Source organism: Anticarsia gemmatalis, chromosome 3, assembly GCF_050436995.1.
Source record: "Anticarsia gemmatalis isolate Benzon Research Colony breed Stoneville strain chromosome 3, ilAntGemm2 primary, whole genome shotgun sequence".
NCBI classification, from domain to species: Eukaryota; Metazoa; Arthropoda; class Insecta; order Lepidoptera; family Erebidae; genus Anticarsia; species Anticarsia gemmatalis.
In genome coordinates, this window is record NC_134747.1 from 9,164,251 (window position 1) to 9,191,835 (window position 27,585).

The 27,585-nt window shown below is 36.6% G+C and overlaps 1 protein-coding gene across 1 annotated transcript in view; it reads right to left on the bottom strand.

The window, feature by feature from the left end:
* The window catches only part of LOC142987509 (uncharacterized), a 110,603-nt gene that overhangs the window by 36,393 nt on the left and 46,625 nt on the right, over positions 1 to 27,585 (bottom strand). Inside the window, exons 3-5 of the mRNA XM_076136322.1 lie at positions 26,181 to 26,230; positions 16,965 to 17,023; positions 13,884 to 13,944 (exon numbers count right to left, since the gene is read on the bottom strand). Of these exons, the coding sequence (XP_075992437.1) occupies positions 13,884 to 13,930 (47 nt within the window). The 5' untranslated portion in view covers positions 13,931 to 13,944; positions 16,965 to 17,023; positions 26,181 to 26,230. The remainder of the gene's footprint in view (positions 1 to 13,883; positions 13,945 to 16,964; positions 17,024 to 26,180; positions 26,231 to 27,585) is intronic.

Genomic DNA, 27,585 nt, shown 5'->3' on the forward strand with positions numbered 1-27,585 from the left:
TTTCGAGGAGCCAATTGTTGGGGCTCTCATATTGTTCTTATTAGCCTCAATTTTCTTATGATGCTTATGAATGTTTGAATTCAGTAGCTTTGTACGTACTAATGATACTACCAAATTAAATGTAAATATAAGTTCTACCGTCTTCTTAAGGAAAGAGTCACAATAGGAACTTTTTAATAAAGTAAGTAAGTTAAGTGGCGTGTCCATTTATGTTGTCTAGTTCTAAAATATCCGACAGTCTCTGGATTAAACATATTATTATGTACGCTTCCAAATCTACTTTTCGCCGCAGGCACTCTTGATAAAAGTTTCAACGAGTACAAACCGGGACTGCGGCCAAAGTAGTTTAACAACGATCATTTGGAATTAATGATAGCTATCGTACGAACCAAGTAACTGTACTGTTACGTTTAAAATGCTACTTACATATACTGCAACAATTTGAAAGATGAATACTCACCAGAAACCGGTCAAAGAAAACTGTATTTTAAACCCATTGGAACTTCTTTATTTACTACCATAGTTTAAAACTTTAACTATTTTCTGTTTAAAGTGATGCCAAGTTATACATCAGATATTGAAAACATTAGTCAAGTTAAGACAGTGGCAGTTAAGATTGTGTCTGGAGAGTTGCAGCGACTATCGATTTCTGGCCGCGGCCAGACGGACGACGCGCCAATGAAAAACTATGCTTTTTGTTAGCCCAACTCCCGTACAACTCGTTCGCATTTGTAAATTGACAAACTTTATGATACATACATATCTGTTATAGAGTTTGCAGCCGCTAACTATCTAGACTGAAATTTAAATAGGTATCTGATTTTATAATGTCGTGTAAACGAAACCTTTTTGCGTTCGTCGTTTTTTTATAGAGATTTTGCCGGATAAAGTTCTCACGTGGAAGTTTCTACAGAAGTCTTTAGTTACCTTCGAAGATATACGCGTGGGTAAGTATGCTACTGAGCTTTAATACTCAATGTAATACAGCTAAGAACGTCCCTTGCATTATTTGCTCATAATTCTATTTTGATATTGAACAGTTTAAATAAGGTTGTTGTCATTTTGCAAATTAAATTGCGCCAATGATTTGATCGAAATTAGCAAATGCATTTCGAAAATGTTATCGTATCTAAATTGCATTTAACTAAATAAGTTTCGAAAAGATTCGTACTTCTCTTCCTAAAGGAAGGAAAATAATCAATAAACAGTAATTTAACTTTACTTTATAAATCAGCATCGGTACCTACATAAGAGTTTATAATGTCCTTAAGACTTAAGTTGATTAGCATAGTAGCTCCAGAACGGATTTAATTTCTGCATTCGTGAAAGCCTCTCTCGTACACTCATTATCTTTTTGGTTGCCCGCCATAAGCCTATAAAACGGTTTACAAAAGCGTTGCAACATAATACGAGCTAAGAGAATGATGGTAATAATACCATCGAGGGTTCCACGCTTCATAAATACTTACACAAACCCTCGTAGATTCATAAAAAGGATGCGCAATTCTTACAATTTGAGAACTTTGCCAGTTACTGTTTATGTTTGCTCTTACGTATATTTTCCTTCAACTTTTTATATGAGATATAACAAAGGATCGTCTCAAATTGGTGTTTTTATAATGTTATTGAAGCATTTTGGAAAATGGACGTTATTTTAATTGAGTAAGTACATTTATATTACATTAAATTAACTTATTAACAATTAACATACGGTTAAATTTATTTTTAGTAATAGAGACGTAAAATTTGATAATTAGGGCTAACAGTTTCTGTAGATGGTTTGGCCATGAAATCAAAATTTGTTCGTTCCGAAGAAATACAATAATAGTAAATTTAAAATATTGCATAAAATTAGACACAATGTTTGTTGGAAAAGCTTTTAATACATACTTCAGAAAACTTAAACAATATAAAACGTACAATAATTTATAAACGAAATTACAGAGTTGGGTAGGTAGCTCACTTACTTTACGAATTAATTTTAAATTATGGACACATAAATTATAAACGGGAAATCTCTGCTTGAAGCACAGCTCTATTTATGGCAGAGCATCCTCTTCCCGAGCGTAAACAAACGAAATTGCGCAGGAAAGTAATTTTTACGAATTAATAAATTGTCGCCTCCCTCGGCGTTTGTAAAGACGAGGCACGGCGAGGGTGCCGCGGCGCGCTGCTGCCGTCACCGCGTCGCTGCGAGCACCAACATAAGCAAATGTCGCCGCCGCGACTCCACAATAAGCGGAGACGCGCCGGATGCTGCAGCATTAGCTACGTGATTTATACGTCTGGCGTCGCCACTAGCTGGATCGCGTTAATTCCACAAACAATACAGGGGTTCTACATACAATCAATGAACATTCTTTCCGACACACACATGAACAAAACATTATCCGTAACGCTATAAACATGCAAATTAAGTATAGGACAACGCATTGAACGAGATTACCGAAGGTATTTGAATATGAAAAGGTGACTACTGCAAGAGCGTCATAGAAGCGGCTTAACATAATGCATTTTGTAACACGTTGAATGGTCAAACTGTAATATAACGCCGAACTATTACCAACAGACAAAAAGATTAGTACGTTTGAATCTAAGTATCTCGCTATATAAGTTAAAATCCAATGACAAACCTACTTTTACTTAAGACTTTTACAAACATCAAATAATTAAAATCAGTTAAGCTACATTTTGAAGGGTTGAAAGAGATGTCATTTTAAAAATCAATATAATCACGGTCGTTTACCTAGCCAGTGCCACCCTAACAAATTGTTCCAACCCCATCAGTCGGCCGCGGTGCCACAGCGGTGCACTCGAGGCCGGCTCCACTCTTTAAAACTTGTGGGTAAAATTTGATCCCATACCCTTACGCTGCGGGGTACCCGGACTACCTATCTGCAGTTAATTATCTGCGTGCAGAGGGGACGAAAGGGGGAAGACATCGCAAAATGCCAATTTCTCCCCTAGTTACCATTCGGGCCCAAGATTCACGTCGAACCATCGGAACGATAAGCCTCTGTAATTAGTTTTAATTAAAACCATCAGAAGATAAATGGTTGATCGATATCGAAATGGTATTTTGGTACTAAAACCCATTTTCGTATTTTATCGCCTTGCGCGTTGAGTATAAAGCAAAAACATCAGATTAAAATTCACTGAATATTCAGACCGTTCCCGACTTTAGCAATAAACCCATTCGTTATAATGAATACATAATAATGTCAGTGTTGAAGTGGGCGAGAACATTAAAATCCGAGAAAAAGAGTTGAACCATTAATATGTTTTAAGTGGTGAAAGTAAGTGAAGAAGACAAGCCGTCAGCGAGGGCTGTATGACGTTAAGCACATCTGAAAGACGCCTACATTTGTCTCGGGAGTGTAATTACCAGCTCAAAACAGATAAATTAGATTAATCTCACTTGCCTTGATAGCCAGGTGCTAATGGAAAGTCGCGTTACGACCTCTAAAATATTAAAGATGACGTGCTTCACTAGCGGCTCGTAAAACGTTATACTTTGTTACATTGCACTTTGTCACTGCAATTTCGTAATCATAACAACTACGCAACAAAAGTAGTAGCTAATAGCCAGCTTAATGTTTAAGAAACATATCAGATTTTGATAAAGATAAATCGCTGTATTAAAAATTGACGATTGCAATTGCATATTTTGCGGTCCCCTAAACAGTGTTGACTGACAATTAAATGTAAGCAGTATATTCTGAATGGGGTTGTACGCGGCAGTGTGTGGTAGTAAAGAGGAGGTGAGCGTTCTGCCTCCCCAGTAATTAGCCATGAGCACAAAGTGACGCGGCGTCCGACATGTTTCCCGACGTTGTTTGCTAACATCACTTCACTCCCAACCATTCATAAAAAGCATTTAAGAATAGCTATTTTCACATAGTACATACATATCTATGCATGTAGAGTATATTCACAACAAAGGCTTAAGTGGCTATAAATAACATGCATTATATCCCTGAAACTCTACTAAGATTTGTATGTTACGCGATATTACTGCTATATTTTTTTCGTTTAGGATTGTTCTGTTTGCCACTTTGTATGAGATTTTCCCTTTATTTTAATTTGGAACCGAGACTTTGATATACAGTACGATATTTTATATTCATAAATTTCTATAAAACTTTACTCAGGCAGGTATGTATACGAAGTGAAAATAACAATGTGGCACAGAGTAACGCCTAGGCGAGAGGGTGCGGAAACTGCGTACAGCTTAGCTCGCCCGCTGTTTTACACGCAACATAAACAATGTGCTTACAAATCTCACAATATCATCTAGTCTGGAGGAATGCTGTGTACGAGAGCCGCTTCACTTGAGTGCCTGCTCGTTAGTGAGAGAGCTTAAATTACGCCACAACTGTATGGCGCACTTACATGCGTAACTTACTTAAAATACGTCAGACGCAACACTTAAAAATGTTTCACTTAAATATCAGCCGCCCTAACGATGTTTTGCGATAAGCAACCCGCCTGAGACAAGAAATATCGAAGTGTTCCAAGTTTTGTGTTATTATTATATCTTGCGAATTGTTTGTTCTCTAGAGTAAAGGAAACGTTATTATTTTTATTCTACACTTGAGCACAAAGGTTCTATTCTGATCAATAAGTCTCAAATAGTGAAGTGTTGAAAAAAGCACTAGGTACAACAAATGTTTTGGGTGAGTAGGTTTTTTTTTGTGAACCTAGTGTTCCAACTACAAGTAAATGTTTTGGGTGAGTAGGTTATTGGTTTTTTGAACACTAGTCCTGGGTGTATAATTACTTTGACTGGTACAAGTTTTTACCAACATGGTATAAGAGCATTTAAAGAGAAACAGCAGTATAATTATATATTAAAAGAGATATATTTATGTATACATAAGTAACATGTCTTGTCTATCCTTTAACTAAAAGTTTCTACAACATAATACATTTTCACAAACTATTCGCATACTGTGAGCCGTAATTTTCTCATAACAATATTATGTAAAAGTTTTCTCTCAAGTACTTGGCGTCTGTGCTCCTCCGGGAGCGTGCATCAGCGGGGGTGAGGGGGGGACGGGACGGAGGGCGCACCTTCACTTTCGTTCCTCCAGCTCTCCCCGACCTTCCCGACTGCACAACTTTCCCAATCCATTCTGTTAAGCCTTTCGTAAACTCAGTTATCATAATAATATAATAAGAATTTGTGGCTTATCGCAATGTTTATTGATGTTTCGTGACGATATTTCAACACCTTGTTACCAACTCAGTTTGTATAGACACCGAATGTAACCAAAATTGCATTATTTGTCCAATTTGCGGCAACACTGTTGTATTACAATTATAAACATTATTTTATAAAAAATACGAATTTATTTGTTTCAACAAACTGAATTATAACTCTAAAGACCCACTTAGAAACGTAATTAGTCAACTAAGAAGCAGCTGTATTGTCTAATTAAAAGGAAATATGAAATTAGCTTGGTCGGCAAAGAAAAACAATAATGAAAGGGAAAAAACGACAAGAGGAACTAGTTGGCGATACATTGAAGTGCGACAAAGTACATTACACTTTAGTCTTGCATGAGTGCTGTAAAGCGGTCGATAAGACGGGAAATGTAAAAAGTTCAACAAACCGCGATCCGGAAAAAACTAGCGAGTACGTGGTAAAGGAAATAGAAACTTAAGAATCGATTCTGTTGTGTTTATAAACAACCTGGAAGGTATACTTTATAATTATAAAGTAACTGTCTTACTAATCAACGTCGTATAAGCACTGTTTCAAACTACACGAGTAGGTACCTATGAGTGTTCAAGACAAAACACTGTATAACTAATCAGAGCTTACACGACGATTCTATTAGTATTTTTAAGAAACAATGTTCTTAACGATTTCATAACAGTCTGTAAATTGTGTACACACATACAAAAAGGCATAGTACATTGCCGTCTACTTTCACTAGTTGTGTTTCTTAATCAATACAAATAAGGGATATGATTGCAAATTAATGTAATGTCACATTACGCTTACAAAATCGTTAATTAATTTATATTTAACCCTTTGTATTGGTATCTATGTATGTGGGGCGTATTCATTTGCTGAATGGTTTTATCGAACAAGCTTTACAATAGGCTTATTCGGGATATTGTGTAATAACAGCTGGCCGGCGAAAGTCCGACATCATTCCATTATGGAAATTGACAGGTAGGGGATGGGTGCCTAGACTAGCCATGTTGTAGGGATGTGCTACTGTACGATATAGTTTAATAGATTTAGTCCGGTGCGCTGCCACTGGATATCCTATTAAAATAACTGTATAATTTATATCTACGGTCGTTTTAATAATTGTAATGTATCTCGTTTAGGATGTTTTAAAAACTCTAAAATGCAATGTGAATTGAATAAACCGTTTGCTTTCTTATTGACTTTACTGTACCTTGTTATCTTCAGTAAAGAGTTTAATGGTAAAGGCATCGCTAACGATACTTTTTCATAAAAAAATAAAGCCATAATTTCAATTCTAATGTTATCTGCAACAAACATATTCAAATTAATACAAATGATTGAACATCGGAGCGTTTGAATATAATATCTATTGCATGAAATGTTTTGTATAATCGTGAGGGTAATCGTAACGCATGATTAAATTGGCTTGCGGCTTCATCAGTGAATGGACGATATATCAAACACACTGAATTTTGATAAAGACTGAATATCCAGGTCGAATACAGCACAAATCACTTATGTATGAGTACATATTCATGGCTGCCGACTAAATAAAACGAGGGAACATACATAAAATCCTATTTCCCATGAGGGTAGGCAGAGACTAGTGAGCGTCACGTACTACGATCCCTTTACACTTCTTTTACTTCTTACACGTACATTCTACATCTTGTGATGTATGCTTGTCGTTTACCAACATTATGCAACTTTAGCGATCGTGAACTTTCAACACAATAGCACCGAGGTCGTCAAAATGTCAAATACGCGTTTTTGACATTTAGAGGTCTAATAAAAAATTATAAAAATTCTCGGTAACTATATCACAACAGATTTGCTTGTGATCTTTCCTCGTTTGTCCGATCTGTATGTCGTGGAAATAGCATTAAAATATATTAAAGTTTCTACTACTGCGTAGATAAATACGTGCTATTTTGGGGCAAGTATCTTATTTAACTATCAACTAGATTAATGTGATTGGATTTTACCCATCCCTTTGATAGGATCCCATATTTTAAATATGTATGTGAAACTATAACGGGGCATTAAATCTGAGCCATAACACTTTCTCTGATTAAAGGAAGTAGCCGGTAAATCATAGCTCACCCTAAAATATGCTCAGGGCGTGGTTAGAATTTATAACAAGTATAACTAATATGAATGTTTAGCTTTAAGACATTTCACATTTCAGTAAGAAATTATAGAAAACATCCCTGTATTTCCCTGAAGATGTTGAATAGAATTGTAGAGCGCTCTCATTTCCGCGAAGGTAATTTCCGTGTAAGGTGGCACAATACTTTATTTAGAAAATAAAATAAATACCAACATTCCATAATACTTTTTACGAATTACACTACTTACACTAGTATTCCATTCCTTGTATAAATAACGAGGTTAGTTAGAAGTGCTTAGAACTAAATTACACTGCTTAGTCTTGTAAAGAAGGCTTCACTGCTTCGGACAGCTGGGATACAGCCAATTGATAAATTTTATTAGAAACTAGTTTGTACAAAGTTTGCAATGTACAGTGTAAGCTAACCTCTTTACAAACAGGCAGCTGCTTGAAGACAGATAAGACTGACGAGACATGAAAAAGGAACTACAATGATAATATTCGTAAACATGTTACAAGGTTTACAATCGTAGATTGAATTCCATGCAAATAAAGTTTCTATTGAGAAAAAGAATTGAGAAAAGGAACAGCGTTGCATCAATAGAGGCGACGAGTCCTAAACAAATTGACCGACCGTTTGTCGCCGGCGAGTATTAACACTTGTATTGGCCTTTTTACTAAGAAAACTCAACTTTTCTTCTCGTATATGCTCCCAACTCGTAATCCGTTCTCGAACACAAACTAGAAAAAGACCAATGGTTGCAGCGCAAAAACTGCTTCCAACTTAGTACACTTACAAAACAAAAGTTAAGTCCATTTTATTTTAAAAGAATAACACCAGCTACCAAAGTTTAAAGAGTACCAATATTTGAACTCGGTGTTACTTGAGGATATTAAATTTTACTTTAAATGTTTACGTAAGACACGTAAAATTAGAGACACGTCTGTATTACAAATTACAAATGTACCGCGTCTCCAATCATAGACGTGTTACTTAATCTTTCATCTCGAATAACAGAATATTTTGATATTTCGTATATTTACCCTTATAAACGCTAACTCGAATTGCCATCAGACATCGGAAATCGGTTATACACGTATGTAATCGACGAAATCGAAAACGTTCGGAAACTGTGATTCCGGGCAATTACAGATTTTATGCTCCATTTTCTAGTGGAATACTCTCAGTCAATATCATTTAGCCATGTGATAATTGATTTTGTCAATCGTGTATGTACTTGGAAGAACTGCACGGCTAAAGTGAATCTCGTAAATGTTCGGACGCTCCCAATTCGTGCAGACCTTATTATTTCCAAGTACACCAGGGTCACTTTCTATTCTAACCCAATATTTTCATTATTAGTTTTCTACATTGCAGCTGTTATTTGACTTCAGAACCGAAAAAGGAAAATGGAAAAACGTGGTCTGTTTTTGTCAGGTCATTTGCTGCATTGCATTCCATTGTTATGTACATAATGAGAAAATATTATATTTATTTATATATTCTATTTTTTCCATTATGTTCCATTCGATTAAAATGATTTTTTTTTGTGTAGAGCTCCACAATAACATGTTTAATGAAAGTTTATTTACATGATATTGTTTACTTTCAATTTCATTACACCGAAATAATTTTACAAGCACTGTCTAATAAGCACGTTCAAGAACAAATATCACTTTCATAAAAGAGCACGTATGTCGTGTAGGTGTTCGATGTAGTGAGTTTGTTTGTTCACTAGTATGAGGTCTATATATCGCGTACAGTTCTACATATAGGTACATATATGTCCAGGCGAATAGCAGCGATCACGAACACAATACAGAGAGTCCTAAGCAAATTGTTGAAATGGGTCCTGTGCGCGTATTATTTACTTTTATCACAGTATTGCGAACATTGGACGCGGACACTTTTATGCCGCAGTGAAAGAGTTTGTAGCGTTTGTCTGCATTGGGGCCAATATTCGTCTACTATTTGAACATTCTATGTATAAAATCTTGAAGTATATAGCATAATAGTATGTAGTATATAAAATAATAGTTTGATCACACATAAAACAGTGTCTGTTAAAAAGTCATTAGTCGTTTATTGAGCAGCATGCCTTTTATGTTTAAATTATCGTCGTTTTAAGGCCAAAAGCGAGTCAAGTTAATCATCACGCCCACAATGTGATAATAATTACATAAGAATATCCTTGAATAACAGATTTATTTAAAGAAGTTTACCGTTTGATGAATATAGAGATGCTATTAAAAATAGAATAAATATGAAAGGTAAATTTGAAGTGAATACAATTTAATAGTGGAAGCAAGTTTATAGCATCTCTTATCTGTGTTGACGGTTGATTTATGCTCTAATGGTTAAGAGCCGATAAGTTGTGACAGACTGCTGACTAGTGGTATATATCTCAAACATTTTTGTCGGAACTTTTAATTAAATTCGTGTTTTTTTTGCGTAGCAAATATTGTTATAGTTAAATCACGAGCGTATCCTCCATTTCTAATCGAATTAAAATTTAGTCTGCCTCTTTAAGGAAGTATCTTGGCGTCGTTATTGAATATTCCGTGATGTTGTGTGGAGCTTGTTAATATGAATCGCTCTGTGTAGTGTGTATATATCTGTGTTCCATTGATTTATGGTAAGCAGTGCAGAAGAACGAGCGGCAGCTTAGACTCGGTAATTGCTTTCCGGGTGAGTCGACAGAATTTGCATCTCGCGGCGCGCGCGGCTCCATCGCTCCGAGATGACAGATATCCATCACTTTCATTGTATCGCTTTGTAAATACATACATAAATACATATCATACACAAGTTTGTATCGCTTAACGCATCCCTTGTGAATCTGCATTCATTTATGTAGCCTAACGTTTACTTAATATCTAGAATCTAATATATTGTAACAAACATTATTCGAGAACTAAAATGCTCTACGTACATGATGTGGTACGGTTTCGTGAACTTTGTATGCTTCGGTCATTTCAACGGTAGACTTCGTGAATCCTTTTGAAATTAATGTGTGACTAATTAAAGTGTGAATTATGCACTTGGTGCTGGCGATGCACTACGTGCTAGGATTACATTTGTTCTAGGGGTTCGTCTTAAACCGCGGTGCGAGTGGTGCGACCGCGCCGCCTCGTGGCTGATGTTAATAGCGGGCAAACACTGAAAATAATTATGCAGACACCCAGCCGGCGCGGTGGCTGAGAGCATCCAACTCGATGCAAACAAGATTATACTAAAACCGTAAGTCTTTGCTCACCGCGACGTCTAGCGACATTCGTGTCAAGTGATGCTCAAAATTAGAGGCCGTTCATAGTGTATGCGGATATGCCGCAGCGAGGGGATAAAACAAACGCATGATTTTCAGAGAGTCTCGTGAATTGTAGGGTCATCGTGTGGAGAGCCGGTAGCTTTGATCGGCTGCGGTAATGGGGATGGCGGACCACATTCGCGGAAACTTTTACGGGACACTGACCCACTTCTAAACGACAGTAAAAGTAATCTATAATGCGGCCTTCTTTTAAGAATTTTCTCCCTAACAACAACTCATAAAAAAGGAACAAATACCGAGGGTTCATTGTGATGTAAATAAAATAAACGTCGAATTGTAATAGCTATTTATTATGATAAGCAGTTGGTTTCTTTATCTACATAATATAATCGGGTTGTTGTGATATAGTCGTAGTTATGGTAACCATCGGCAGGCATTTATTTATATCAGATATTTGCACAACATTTTGGGGCATAGAAGGATAATACGTATTCTAAATAACGCTGTAACGTACCTAATTGTAATTCATTGGTTTGATGAAGTCGTTCATATTTTTTGTAAAATATTATTACATACATCACTTTTTTGAACACTTGAGTACCTTGTACAGTACAATACAATATGTTCACGGTTGGTTCCAACATGTATGAACAATGCAGATATTCGAGCGCCGCATTGACCCACAATTGGACGCCGAGCGAAGGTGAGACCTTGCAAGTCGAAGAGGCCAATCAATGTTATGAGCTATTTCCTTACCACATAAAAGTGAGATACTGATTTATAACCAGCCTCCTGCGACGTAAATAATACAAACTGCAATATTATTAAACTTAACACTCAGTACTTTACAAATAATGTTTATAGAGATAGCTGTATATTTGTTCAGTACAAAAAATCATTACCTATCTTCTTATTTAGTTCGTCGTTGAAATAGTGCTCTATCTAAGAGATACTCCGCAACGCTGTCGTGTCTGTAGGCAATTCACAAGGCATTGTGCTACAAGTATTATACCTTATAACGTTGTGTATAAATCAGTTTATTATATGTAATACTAATAACACATATAAAATAACACACCATAAAAGCTGTGAAAATACGCCGCTACGCTGTTTGCGGCGTTATACCTGAGTTGTAAGTAGTAACGTATTATTATAAGGCACGTGAAGGCGGAGGCCTTGTGCGTGACGGATCACCGGCGGAGATGAAATCAAATATCGCGTTCCCGCCGCGCCGCGCCGCGCCGGGACCGGCACCTAACAAACTGTGTTTATGTACAACACCCCACCAAAATACATCGTTTTGAACAATTTCATTTTTCATTAAAATTCCATATTCTCCGATGATTCAAATGCGAGTTCTGGTTTCAATCCTCTTTATGTTCCGAGCTTCTAATGCTCATTATATTCTAAAATAGATGCAGAGTAGGTTAACTAAACATTGCCAGTAATCCACTTCCTTTCATAAACACACATACAGCAACAGTTATTGAAATACACGAACTGCAAATTCAATTAGCTTGCTATAACAATATTGAATCTTTTAATTAATGTTACTCGAAATTGTCATCAAAAGGTATGCAGTGTACAAATAAAGTTCACCGGCGTGAGAAGTAAAGTTGCAGCTAACAATTTAAAGTTAGCCTAGGCGGATGAGTACGAACTGAGGTGAGAAAATGTGGGGAGACAGGAATCGTTAGTGGGGTGAAGGGTGGCGCACCGGACATCAGCTCTGCTAGCGTTTCCAGCATTGATAAAGTTGCAGCGAAACCAGAGGTAAGTAACTTAACCGACGCGACCGTCCAACTGCAGTTAGCCTCTAACATTGAATGCCTCGAAAATGTCGTGGACTGAATAACTGGACTGGAATTTCGGCTAAAGCTGTATTAGGAATTAAATTGTATTAGGGAATTACAATTAAGGATTGCGAAGTATTCGACGGAAGATCCACAGCGGCGGCGGCGGCTAGATATTTCAGTTAATAAAACATCGTCTCATCGTCTGCCGACCCGAGTATCGCAATGCTAAAATCCCTAATTAACGTGAACCACATCAAAGGAACGTGGGGAATATTCACCGGGGACCCGTCTGCGAACTTCGACTTGAGGCGACAAGACGGATAGCGCGCCGCTCTAAATAGCGTGCATCGCTAACCAACTTATATCTGCCATTGTTTGCCACTATACGATACCTACATGAACGAGTGCGTCAAGGACAGACTTTCATTGCTTTTTGTATTGTAAAGCTTTTTAAATGAAGAAAATAAAAACATTTTAATCATCCGGTTGACATAATAATGTAATTGTTCACCGCTGAACCTTTAGATTCAAACGCTACGAAGAATATGAATGACAGAGAAAAGGGCGCGTGTTTTTGTGAGCTGTTAATAATATCTACAGAAAATTATATTTTTCATGACCTGTTTCTTTGTAGCACCTGAATAATAACAACAACTTTATCAGAGGGTGAAAAGAGCCGGATGCCTTCAGAGACCGGCATTAAAAATATTAAAATAAGTAATTGCTCTATCAGGCCTGCACCTGACGCCCGCCCAGGCGTACCCTACCTCCCGCCCTTGCCGCCACGCCCTTAAGTACTTTGTGATAAGGGCAATCGTGCGAGCTCCTCTGTGTCATTTATGTATATTTATGCGGTTCTATTTATAGTGAGGGCAAAATAAACCCTTCACGACACGTGTCTCTGTGATTTGTATAAACAAACACACAGAGCTATTAGGTAAAACACAGATTAGAGGAAAGTAAAAGTGTACATCTAAGCGTTGGAGCGACGGATGTGTAGTATTAACTAAGAGCGTATATCATGTGTCAATTACGTTAAGTGCTAAATCATGTCTGGCAAAGAAAGTCATGTGAATGTAGGTCGGCAATTTCGAAGAATAAGCCCTTATAGGGACGATATAGAGTGCCAGCCATTAAGAAAACAAATGAATATTGTTCATATAATGATCATGAAACTCTTGTACCATCACTATAGCATAATATCTAAGAAAATAACAGCCACTATACACTTTTGTATTTAAAATGTAACTATTGAATACACCCATTACACAATCTTTTTAGTGTTCCGTACCAAATTTCCAAAACGGAACATCATTTCTTTTTTGGGGTAAAGGAAGCTCCTAATAGGTTTCGATAAGAATCGTTGCGGAATATTGATTTGTATTTAGTAGTGCGAACGTATCGGAGCCCCGCCGATATATATTGCGGAGGTCGGTGCCGCGGCGGCGGGAGAGATGTGTTGATAATGATGTGTTAATAGTAGTAGTTACATTAATACTCACTCGGCTCCATTTTTTCCTCCCCTGTGCAGCATGCCCGCGCGTGCCATCTCACGCCCAGGGCCTGCAAAAAACGTACCATCCATTAACGTCAAGTCGTTCACGAGCCTTTTCCGCATCTTTACGCTCACTAAATACAGTTTAGGGCTCGTCTTAATTTATTATTAGTCGGATGATACACCAAATTATGCCGGCCGTCCGTTCTCTCAACTTAATTTTTGTCTACATAAATAATGTATTTTCTTTCTCCCAGTCAACCGGTGAGATTGCGGGTTCTCCAGCCTGTTATATTTTGAATATTGTTTCAATATTTTGTTAAAACATTTTTTTTTCATTTTCTTTTTCTCATAGAAGGGGGATAAATGAGATTCAAGATAGGGTTGGCACATTAAACGTACTAGTAAGATGAATAATATCTTGGTTATCTAGGAATGTTATTGACGTCGTCACTAGCCTGTGTAATAGTTGTGCAATAGCTAGTCTAAGGATTGGTCCATATTATGTGGGTGTACTAAGTGTTCTTATTGTTGGTATCGCACGTTATGTAAAAAGCACATATTGCAAAACTCGATAGAACTACGTGTTAGCTCGAGGGACTTTAGCTTATAGCATTTGATACAGTTATAGTTTAACTGAAAAAGAGTTGTAAGAGTTGAAACTGTTCAATCAGGAACCTTAAAGTAATAACTTCTATAACTTTTGGTGAATTATGTGAATGAATAATATATTTTTATATCCACAAGTGATCAATCAATTGAACAATCTGGATAAAATGTATTACAAAATAAATCCAGATAAATACTTTGAATGCCAGTAAGGCCAACCTGACAACCGACGGGGGAATAAATGCAGTAATTTAGCAATTTAATCAACGATCTATTTGGGAAAGAACTTGATTGATGGGCAGTCGCAAATATTTCAGCGTCGGCGCGTGTTGCTAAGCTTCTAAATTGCGACATCAACGACGATAGGTAGACAATGAGCTGCCGTGGAAATTTATGAGACTCGAACAAGAAGAATATACTCGACCCAGCGACGTGAATGCCGGAAAATAGTTGAAGTTTCCTCAGACAAACTGTCAGCCATAATTATCTCGCGCTCATTGATCTCCTTCAGACTTGTCCTTGAGCCTGTTTCATGACTGTTGTTTTAACAATTCTCTGTGTATTCTTTGGCAAGGCATTTGTTTAGGATTCTGTTAGAATAAATTAAGAGCTTGGTTCATTTTCCATAATGTTATTAATGTAGTGGTTAACTAATTTATTACTTAGGGTAATGAAACTTCAAATTTAATTAAAATGTGTAATAAATTCCTATCAATTCTTTGTTATTTACCATTTTTATAACTTACTACAATGCCTATACATATACACCTCTATCCTTCTTTTCCACCTATAATCACACAATATAATAAAATGGCGTTTAATAAAAAGGCTTCATACCGACGACGTGGTAAAAGTTCATTTACCGATATGATTTTTTGTTTACAGGGAACTATTTTTATGTAAAGCAGGTATTAGTACATATTTGACATAACTTATTTAACAAGCCTATCGTATATCCTTGTCGTCGCCTTTGATGATCAGTGCTTATTTGTTGCCATCATGTTTTATAGTTGACGTAAGTATTGTTCCCAGGGTGTAATGTTTACATTCCTATTTTTGCAAGGGCAACATAAGAAATGAGTCGCAAACATAGTTTTCAATTACATTAACTGTGTCATGTTGCTAAATATATTCATTCATTCACAAAGTTAGCATGACTGCCTCGTGTTACGTACGAAGGGGCAGTAATATGAACTTTTAAGTGGATTACAAGCGATATTAGTCGTGAGCTTTCACTTTGGTATGTAATATGGCGTAAAACGCGAGTGATAATTCGGACGGACACGCGATGCGAACATTACAGCCGTTGCACTCGCCGATACACCCTGTATTGCGTATTGTTGAATCGTAAGACTGTGATTGAACATGTGTTTGTATGTTGGGATATGATGTAGAGTCTGCCGACAATCATAAATCTGTACTTACTTGTAGACATAAATCGTGTTCAAGCACATACAGGTTTACGATTTAGTTATTATATGTAAGTGTGTTAAGTAAGTAAATAGTATTCATAAACATTTGTAAGCTACCGACAGAAATTAGGACAAACTCGTACGATTGCTCTATATTCAGTGATGCCGAACACAAGAGTTACCACATAATATTAAACACACTACTCTATGTTTCATAAACAAAGTTACGCACAAGCGACTATATCTAACTATGTAGCTTTGTGCCTGTTCGTCGTGCCCGACGCCCGTTGTCGACAGTAAACACGACTTATTTGCAAAGTCTTCGCCTAACACGGAAATTGATTTCCAAATTGGTACTCTAACACAGGTAATATTTTTACATCATTTTCCACGAAATATCCGCAACTGTAACAACATTTTGATCGGAACACTGTCGTCAATTTACTCCGACAACTGTAAAATACGCAATGAAAATTGATTTTCGATAGTATTTATTATTAAATTTTCATCATAATAAAGTTTAAAACAAATATTATCGCGTGCCACATTCGCTACGGGATATTTTATGATACAGTTTATTACTGCGCTAGTTTCGGATAGTAATATAACTTCGAGTTTCGGCGATAACGAAACATGTATTCACAAAGCGTATTCTATTTCGTCGAGAGAATACATAAAGACTAGTGATATGAAACGAAAAAATAAAAGCGCTTATGCATAAAGCGTAAGTAAGTCGTAAAATGGTGATTTCGTTTGTGTATGCGGAATAAAATTGCAAAAATCCTATGCAAATGCGTCTACGGTGAGTGTCGTAGGCCTCGCTTGTCAGCTCTGATATCGCATCTCGTAAAGGTAGTGGCGATAAGCGTAGGTACCCTTAAACTTTGCCCATTTTATTACGACTTTATGTGGGTACGTACGCGTCGGGTTAGTAGATCGGCTTATTTAATTTCACACTCAATATCAGTTGTGTTATATTGCGTTACTGTAACCGAATCGCGTAGCAACTATGACACAGTAGTAACAAGCAGTTTTGTGAGAAAATATTGAATGACAACTTTACTTACCTAGACATTCGATCGGGGGGCTTGAAGTGCTGTCTTTTAGTCTGGATCATTCCAGTTACCTGGAAAATAACGAACCATTTATTAATCAATATTGAACGATGTTATATTCTTATCTAAGTAGTTAGTGTTGATATTCCGTTGACCTATTTTTGTGAGATAGCACAACGGAAATGTTAGGAAATCGTTTTTATACCGGGAATAAGTGATTTTACTCTGGAACATTGTTCGTTGCTTGTGTTAAAAAAGCCTTCGCTATATTCGGAGAACTTCCTACGCATATACTTTTCGCTTTAAGCTGGAGGTATTTTTTTCATTATTTGTGCCTTCAACCTGCGCCTGCTAAAGTGAAATTGGCCGTAAGATATTTTCATACTGCTCTTTCGACAGGAACAACATTTGCGGTACCAGCAAATACCTAGTCAGATTTATATACAATATTTGTTAGCGCTATGCTTATATTATCTACTCGCTTCATTTATTATTGAACATAATTTATTAGATTGTGTAGAGCACAGATTTGTGCCATCAACATATTTTGTGGTTAATTATATTATTACTATAAATACATGAAACCTAACACCGCGCGAGTCATGTGGTAAAATATCAGAATGTTCGGAGCCTCAATATTCAAGGCGTGGAGTGACAAATAAAATTAAACTGATATTGAGAACATGGTCTTAAGTGTGTGAGGATCATAATTAAATATTACTGACTAACTAATCTTTGTGTTTGTTTGTGACTGTGATGCTAACATTCATAGATTCTAGTATTTAACTATTACTCAGGATAAAATGTAGCTAAAATTTATCAAGGATTTCATAACCGCTTGTGAGGTGGAATAACTACAGCATATTTGAAGCTGTGCTCTGGAATTTATCTCTGAATTATAATAAAAGATATGAGAGAAAAACAAGCATCAAGTATGGTCTTAAATGTTAAAAATTAAAAAGTACTCCCACTCCAACAGTTTAAGTGTTTTTACATGAGTTCACATAAACTTTGTCTTAAGACTAAGTATAAGTAGCAGAAGAAGCCTTGACTTTTAACCAAAATGTTAGACGAGTATAAAATGTAGAGTGTTTTATACTCAAAGATAGTATCTAACAATAAAATAATATCTTAAGCTTTAATTTAAAAAACACAATATAAATCGTAAATAATAATGGATGTTAAAGTGAAGCCATCTACTAAAACGATTACATCGTAAATTCGTACTGAGTTCTCAATATTCGTTCAAATTCGTAGTTCATACATGTATGGATAGACCTGTCATCTGAGAAGCTCATAAAGTCTCAGATTTCTCGTAGCGTGCCTGCCGTCGAAATGAACGGCCCGTCTATTTGCCGTTAGGGTTATTTGTATGTAGATGGCCAAAGGATGCTCTATTAGAACGATATTGCGGACGAGTGCGCTCGACCTGAACTATGGCCCGCTAACACCGATCCAGATGACCCAAATGGCACTCCGCCCCGTTTGCGGATCACTAAACTAACTCTTCTAACTACACGAAATAAACTTAACGAGCTGCCAGTGTGCGCGCTGACACATATACCTTTATTGCTCTGTGGAGTCAAATAACAAGACATGTTTCTATCTGTATGCAAGTTTTTTCTTGATATTGTATTTAAACACCATCAATAAATATGTCAGTGACGCTTCAATGCCATATTTCTGTTATTATTTAAAAACAAAATGATCTCTTTTATTATGTTTCGGTCTAAAGGGATCAACAAACTCAATTGTACAATTAAGCCGTGTATCATGTGCCCTGTCCAGCGATCCCGTACCATAAAAATCCTATTTGTCGTCATCGTCAACCGCGGTTTTTCACGTCGCACCTGTGGCTGCAGTAAAATATTTTATTGGCCACAAAATACGCCGCGCAAAGTTTGGAACGTTCTGGTTTGTCAGACATAACATACAGTTCCGTGTACATCCTAGTTATAAAATGAATTTCCACATCGCTCAAAGTAGTTACGGAAATTTGTATAAAGCAATCAAAATTATCCATGCATTACTTATTAAAATTAAATGAAACGTTTACATATTTGGTTATTTGCACAAATATTTATTTAAAAACACTCTTACATAAATAGTAGGCATGAAAGCCAATTATTAAAATTAAATAAGCGCCGTAAATGTTGAGCATTAAAGTTGGAAAATTTAATTTCAGCTCTTTATAAAAGAGAAAATCTGGCGAGGCGTGGGAACCTCCATGAAGCGATATCTACATTAACGTAGCTGTGAAATTGGTAATTTCAGTCGACACGATTGTAGGTAGACTCGTTAATTGTTACGTATAGGCACGGGACTCAAACGAGAAATCCAATAAAGCTTGTGCAAAAAACGGTCACCTTTTCCGTTTTATTGTGAGACGTACATTCTGTTTCGATACAGAGTTATGAAGGAGAACGGAATGTAGATAATTTACAGCGGTAGTCGGAACAAAGGCATCCCCGGCACGCGACCTACATCCTGTAGCACAATTCGATATCAACTTACTCTAAAGTAACATCGCAACCACACAAGCGAGCAGATACGAAATTGATTATATTCCCTTAGCCATATGTAATAACTTTTTGAAATGCAACGACTACTGTAATTTCATATCGAGTACAATGAACCTATTTCTACTAATTGCTAAGGCAAGGCAAGGAGTCGAACATTAAGACAGACCTCTTCAGATATAGGTACATAGGTTATTAAAACAATTTTCAGTGCAATGTAAAGCACAAAGTTGCAGTAGATAGTGCGTGGTGACGTCACGTCATTGTATAGGCCGCAGTTTGCAGTGCACGACAGTATTAACCCGCGCCACATCCTACATTATATCCTGCTGTGCAGTGCCCCAGTTAGCCACCGACAATGGAGAGAGCTATTAGAACCGTCCATGTGTGTTAACCAGTTTAGTTCCTCTTGCTTGTTTTTAAACGTTGAATGGGCTGAAAAACAGAATGAAACCGGCAATCGCGCTCGCTTCAATAAAGCCATGTTCAGAAACTGACGTTTATGTAACCGCCCGCTGGGCTATTTTGTGGTGTCGGATAATATGTCGATACTGCATTGTAATTAACTTAATTAGTAGCCACACTGAAATAGCTTATTTAAAATACTTCGTCGGTTGAAAGTGCCTATTTCATTTGTTGTTGTCAGTGCTGTTGAGGTTTTTAAATATTCAAGGATATTGATTTCGACATGATTACGCCATGCAAAGGGGATAATGTTGATTGAAATAACCATTGTACTTTACTTTGTGTTTTAGTTTGCTTAATATGTGTCTTTGATTGAGAATAAGTACTATTAGGTCCTTAATATAAGCACATTTTAGCTGATACTGACATTGAACGTAAAATACTTTACAAAGGAATGCGTTAAATGTATTTGCACTTTTGGTCAAGATGTTTTTTACATTTCATCTCTGTTTTTGTAATTACAATATCCATTTGCCAATACCGTGAAGGCACACTTGTTTATTGATTGACGTGTTTAATAGGATTAGGTTGCTGCTCATTAAACGATTACTACAATGCATTAACACAGTTAAAAGTGATATTTCACAATGAAAATGTTACATTGTAGGTCGACGATGTGATTTATTAGACACGGTCTCGCTTGCATGCCTTTTAGATATTATTTATGACGCAGAAACCTCAGAGTGTTAAACTTAATTGTTTCAATTATGATTAAATAACTTTGTACAGTATAAGCAACAACAAAATACTCGGTCGACGAGTTTACTGGAATAGCACACGTTTAATCATCCGAACAAAAGAGACAAAGTTAATGACACCGAACCCTCAGTGCGCGAGTCAAACTCGCACTTAACCCGTTTTTTGTTTTAAAGGGAGGGGACGAAATATAACATTTTACACGCCACTTTTCCCTCGCATATTTATTACGGAGTCTGATGAATCGTTCATAACCACCCTTAAATTAATTTCAGTTGAAAAATCTGCATGTACAATTCCATACGTTTTTCCGTTTTCCCATTTTTAACAATGGCCTCAGACCGTTTGTTTCGTATCTCATTATCAAGGTGGTATTGTTGGTATCGTGTTAACTGCAAAGGACAAATTTTATTTTTAGTATATTTCTGGTTGTGGCGGTTGCATAAAGTGCATCGTTTATAAAATGTAACAATGAACAATATTCAGGAGGCTGGGGCTGGGAGCCTCTTATCGAGGCGGGCCCGCAGGCGCGCCGCTCGCCTCGCGCCCACAATCTGATTGCGCCTTGTGTCAACACTACTGAAATAACTGCCACCATTTTGCAAATCATCTCAAGACTCTTTAAGAAAAATTTAAACTAGCACAAAAATATAAAATGCTAAAGATATCTAGTCAATTGGCAACTTGAATAACAGTAATGTTTATATCATAAGGGTACTTCATGCTGCTTTTGATTAAAGGGAGATAAAATAAATGTTACATTGTGAACGTTTTTGCGACAGTGCTCGTAATGTTCCGGCAAGGATTGCTATATAACGTATGTGTGTCATTAGGAAAGATCTCACTAAAGTTTTATCGCAAATGTAAAATGTGGTTGCACCAAGTCGGCGAGTTTTATCTGATCGTGGACCGCCGTTACCGACTCAAAAACTTATTTGCCTTGGCTGAGGAACGAGTTTCTTATTCCTCTGACTTCCATTTCGATAAAGAGGAAATTTAATTTTCGTAAAGCGATAAAAACGTCCGAATAGTTTATCAACACTGCCACGTCTAAGAGAAAACTGGGTACAAAGTTAATATTACGCAGTTCTGTTGAATTTGACGAGATTACATTTCTTTTGAAAATAAGCCTACACTGTTCGGTCATAAAGTAGGTCATTTGTTTCAAAGAAGGCACGTAAAATGTGATAGTAAAAGTTTTTTATGGCTCGATTACTGAGTAGAGGCAGTGTGCGGCACGCTGCTCGGTTTCACTGTCGATAGTGCGTGCTGTTTACAATTTCAGCATTGAACTGCGTACTAACCTAATCAAACGTAATAGTACCTTTCATTGTTAATCGCATCACGGTTATTATTCAAATAGGTTATTTCTTTTACCCGTTACAAACGGACCTGCACTCGTATTCCATTCATTTTTGAATAGAGCTGCAGTTGTTTTTGTAGGAAGGATTTTTACTAAATCGCGCAACTAACTTTTGTACATCTCGTTAAAAAGTCCATTTTTGACGGGAGAGCAAAGTTGTTTCAGGAGCGAAGGTAAACAGTGGCATTGTGTCGCTCGAAAAGCAGACATCAAAAGGCGTGTATCAAAGACGAGTGTTGCCACATAGAGGGATGCGCGTCAGGGTGGCCCCCTTCAATATGTGAGGGTGCTGCCAGCTAGTTCGAATTTTACATGTAAACTACTCTACGGGAGACGGAATGGGAAAGCCTGTTTTTGTAACAAACATGCTTCCAAAATATATTATGTAGCTTTACTTGAAGCTCCACGCCGTTGCCTCCACAGATATTATCTGGAATGCAAAAGCAAATATCGCAGTTGCTTCGCCGTGCAAGAGGCATTCACATATAAGTTGCTGTTTATTTCTATCTGTCGTTGTTTATCTTATTTTTTAAATAATTAGTAGTGGTTCCATGTTGACAAAAATGTGACGAAATATGTTGACGTTACAATCACAATAAACATATTACATATTGATCCTCTTGACACCACACGCAACAAATTCTGGATAAAAGTGACAGGAACGAGGATAAGTTCTTGTTTTCAAAATAATGTTACCTACTAACAAACAAAAAGTCACTTGAGGTCTTCATGTAGACTGTAGAGGTATAGACGACTTACGGCAAAGTTCGTCTATTGGTTACCTTCAATATTGTTGTTCAGTTAGTAACGGGCAATCTCGGGCAGGGCACGTAGGGCTTTGGCATGTAAACACTCGGCAGCTCGTCAAGTCGTCACCCTACTCAACTAGTGATCGACTGGGCTCCTCGGTGCTTACGTTGATAGATCGAACGGTGTTCCAACTATTTAGCACTAGTTGAAAGCTTGTAATTTTTTCTAATTATTCACGCTTATTTCAGGCTTCCATACATAAAAATACATAATGTGTATCAAAATGAAACATTGTAAACAAGCCGTATGATGATCGGGAAATTAATCATGCTCCAGTTATTGCGTGGGCCCGATTTATACTTGATCGAATTTTCTTATTGTACTTTTTACTCGAGCCGATTAGACATACCTACGTAAAGGGATCGCAACTAAGGCAACTACGTGTCTGTAATAGTTTCGCTCGGCTACGGAACCTCAAAAACTTTCTTCTTTTATAGAAAGGAAAGTTTCTTGTTAGCATGATGAATGGTAATAAATTTTATGCGATTCATCGTATCAGCTGCAAATGCACTGGAGACGATGTCGAAGACAAAGAAAGGAAGTCCCCTAGCGACTTATCGCTGGAATGCTCAACTATAAGTTCTGCGGAACACAAGATGAAATGCGGAATGCTTGTAAGAAGTTTCGCGAACGCAAGTGATCGAGACCTTTTAAGAGAATTAACACGGGAGTCTTATTCGTATTAATGAAAGCGAGATACGGAGGAAGTAACCACATAAATTAACGCGAGTGAATATCTAAGTGATAGATAACATTTAGTGATTCGGCAGTAGGGAGAGCCCGACCCGAAGGTACGGAACGAGGTATATATCTCCGAAACGGTCCTCGTACAAAATAATAAAAGTCATTTAATTAAAGGCAAACTTTTCCCAGTGCGCATTATCTACGAGCGTGTAGGAATTATTGGACTTAAATAAGTCGTATTGAATAAATAAAAGGGCTTGAGAGCTCCATTGGGGAAAAAAATGTAGAAGTCGAGTAATTTACTGTGAATAATAAACGAAGAATTTCCCCTAACTTGGCGGAAGCGGATATGTCGAGTCGAGGGCCCCATTAGACTTATGGGAATATAAAATATATCAATTAAGGCTCTTCTGCGGATAGAATAGTGAAGGGTCTCGAGTTATACGAGCGAGGAAAATGTACGCATGTGTATTAGATGAAGCAGATAATGCTGGAGAAGTACGAGTTGACTATTCTTACACAACATGTGAAACGTTAACAAAAGCTTTCCGATACAGATCAAGTTTGTTTTCAAATCGCCAACGCAAAAGAAAGTCCGTTTCTCAGTGAAAGCGGTCGACAAATAAATCTTGTCTCAGGAAACAATGCATGCATTGTTCGTTGTAAATTGGTTCAAATAATTTACCTATAACACACTTTGAACTTTGCCACGGTAGAGATAAAATTCATAAAATTACTCACTCCATATACAGAACATTATCGTGAAAAACTTTCTTCGTGTTTCCCGAAACAATTTGTATTCATAGTCGTCCATTTATTTAATACCTTCCGTGTACGTAGAAGTACATTTATGTTTTGTGAAATTCGTTCCACATGACGTTATAAATTGGAATTCGGAGATCAAAATAAAATTTTCGAACAAAATAATGTGTGATGCCGTGTTTAAGAATGGGTTACTGTCTTAATAAATATAAATAAATAATATTACTGTTATTAAGACATATTTTCGCTGTAAGTTTCGTAAAACATTAAGAACGCAACTGAACAAATGTCGGTATTATCTAAATTGAAGATCTTTCAGAGAACACAATACGAAATAATGACATTAAACGAAAACGTAAACCACCAATGAATAAACCAACGAGCGAAGCGAATATTGAAAATAAATGATTAGAATTGTGTCTCAATACTCTCGATAGACGAAGTGTATAATATAATAGCAATCACAATAAGCTACAAAATGCATGGTAACAATGAACGAAAGACTAACAGCTCAGTAGGTACTGGTATTGTCAACATATTGATTGTACAATAAGCCGAGACTGCTGCCTGACCTAGATATAACACAAGCGACCCACTATGAAAGGGTGTTAATGCTATTAGACAGATCCAGGATGCAACATGTCTGTTGTGAATAAAGCCTGAATTCAGATGCACAACAAAGCAAATTGCAGTCTATATTCCAACGCGTATTTCACTCATTAGTGTGTTTCGTTTGTATTATGACTTCTGACAATGGAAACATGGATCCTTAACTTAAAGTTGGTAGGTATAATGATGTAATTACAATGCTTATCATAATTAGACTGAAGATAAAATGGTAATAAAAATAACGATATTTGATTCGACCCTTATATATTAAAGAAGATTTAGTATGTGTCTAAAGATAATGTCACTAGTTTAGGTAATCCTTTCACTAAGTGTGCAAAGCTCTTCGTGATCGAGTGGTGTTAGCACCGCACGTACAATATTATTACACACCACATACGAGTAAGTGTGAATAAGCGGTTACAGGTCGCTTACACCGTGAATAATAGCACCTTTACATACAGTACTTAAGCGAAACAACACTTAGTTATATAGTCGCTAAACAAACCTTTGCCGTTTGCTTTTGTAATTGGCATACACGGAAACGACTGCGTGATCAAATGTTACCGACGCAACTACTGTTTTCAAACTCGACTAAATGAAATTATCTCGTTATACGTACCGAAATTAGGTTTAACTTTATGATCATTTGAATATAACGGATAACGGGGTATTCTCCTCACGAAACTAAAACTGTGTTGGGTGATGCTCGTAAACTTTCTATGTGCATAAAATAAAACGTTTCGTATTAATGAAACTCATGGACAGCTAAACCTGAGCATAAACGATGCGCTACCCCGTCACTTTACGATAATTTTATTGGCAATACGAAACATGTGTTGCTAAATTGATGTTTCGAAATACGACTAGACAAGTTTGTTTTATTACTAAATACGAATATTTAAACATATTTTATTAATATGTAGTCAGATGTTTAGAAGCTCCTTTTGATAAAAATCTAAAAATATTTAAAGGACGTTTTTTATTCAGGTCTAATCACCAAACATGATTTGCCAGAGCATCGATCACGTTCATCGGATAAACAAATATAAAAGAAGACGGTTCCACATTCGACAGTTTCCTAGAACTATCTAATATTGATATACAAGGTCTTCATGAGACAGTTTCTTGCTAGTAACAAAATTTGGCGAATGTGCGAACAAAAACTATTGACATTATATACCTACAGTATATAGTGTTATGAACGTAGATATGTTTAATTAGCTCCACATAAAACGAAGGTTAAACATTTTATTAGTTTTAAGTTCCAAATAAATATGAAATATCTTTCCTTGAATATAGAGTTTATTTCATAAAGCATACCTGGAAATACTGGATGCGGATGTTTCTCTACAATTACAACGGAATGTAACCTGAAACAAAACAAAATTTAATTAAGCAAATTATTGACGAGCACAATTCATAGTAAGATATTTAATTTGTTTCGCAGTTTAATTTAAATCTTTCGCAATTTTACTGTTTAAATATCAACTCGGAAATAACAAATATTTTCATTTGGTTACAGATAAAAATCGTGACTACTCCTTACGTGTTAGCAAAAAACAAGCGGCGATTGAAACACTTCACCTCACTAATTAATTAATTGTGTTTTTTTAAAACCTTGCAGTTAAAAGCTGTAAGATAGATATTGTTACATTGTACCTATTGGTCTAACTGACAGTTCAATGACTCTATTATGACTGTTAGCTTTCAAGTCTATTATTATCAGTCAGCGTCCAAATTATTGATCGACTAGTCATTTTATCTGAATCGATCATTATCTACTGATATACTCGGTCGTGATCGTACCTTTTTGCTTTCATTCCGAGCTCTCTGGCCTATTAATTTTATATGACGAAGCCGAATAATATATGGACGCGAGGTAGGGGAACTAACATGACCCAAATAAAATAACGTTAATAATTTTCACGAATTGCTTTTCACGTGCATTTGTTTACGTGCCATATGTTTATTTTTATTTGTTTATATTTATGAATAACAATGAACACTTTTGATGAAAAACGTAAGTTTTTTCGTACACTGGAGCTGGATGGCTCGTTACGATAACATGAACTACAAATATAATTTAATAGTGTTTTTAAATTTCCTCCTTTATTTAGCGTGAGACTAAATTAAGTTGCAACTTAATTCAAACTCTTACAGGAATTCTCGGGTATATTTTATTTAGTTTAGCATTCGATAAAGAAAGAAAAATGTAGCAAGCCGTTGGAATTATTGACCTAATTTTGATAGCGCGTAAAAAAGTTAATCGTTTTTGTTCGGATCGGTGCCAACACCAACAGACATCAACATAAACAAACAAACACAACTTTCGTATTCGGGTGAAAAACTCGGCCAAAGGGTTCAGTGACAGCCTCATATTGAGTGTACAGGAACAAATTAGCATTTCACAGAGACGCTACAAAATGCCTCGGTGTTCAGCCGAGTTAATGAACGCGGAACATCGTCATTAAACGCCTCGGAGATGTAAACGCACCTTTACGTATACCTTAGCCTAAATTTAGCAATTAGGGGTGCAACTACACTCTCCTACCTCTTAGAGGCTCGTGTGCCTCCAACGGGGATCGATTAAATCAAGCACCTACAGAGTTACAGGTTTCGGGATTAATGTGGTGCAGCGCTTCTCGATCCGCAAACTTAATCGAAGAAGTTCATAGCTAATGAACACAGTATTAATTGGAATAAAGTTGCATTTGTTGTTGAAATG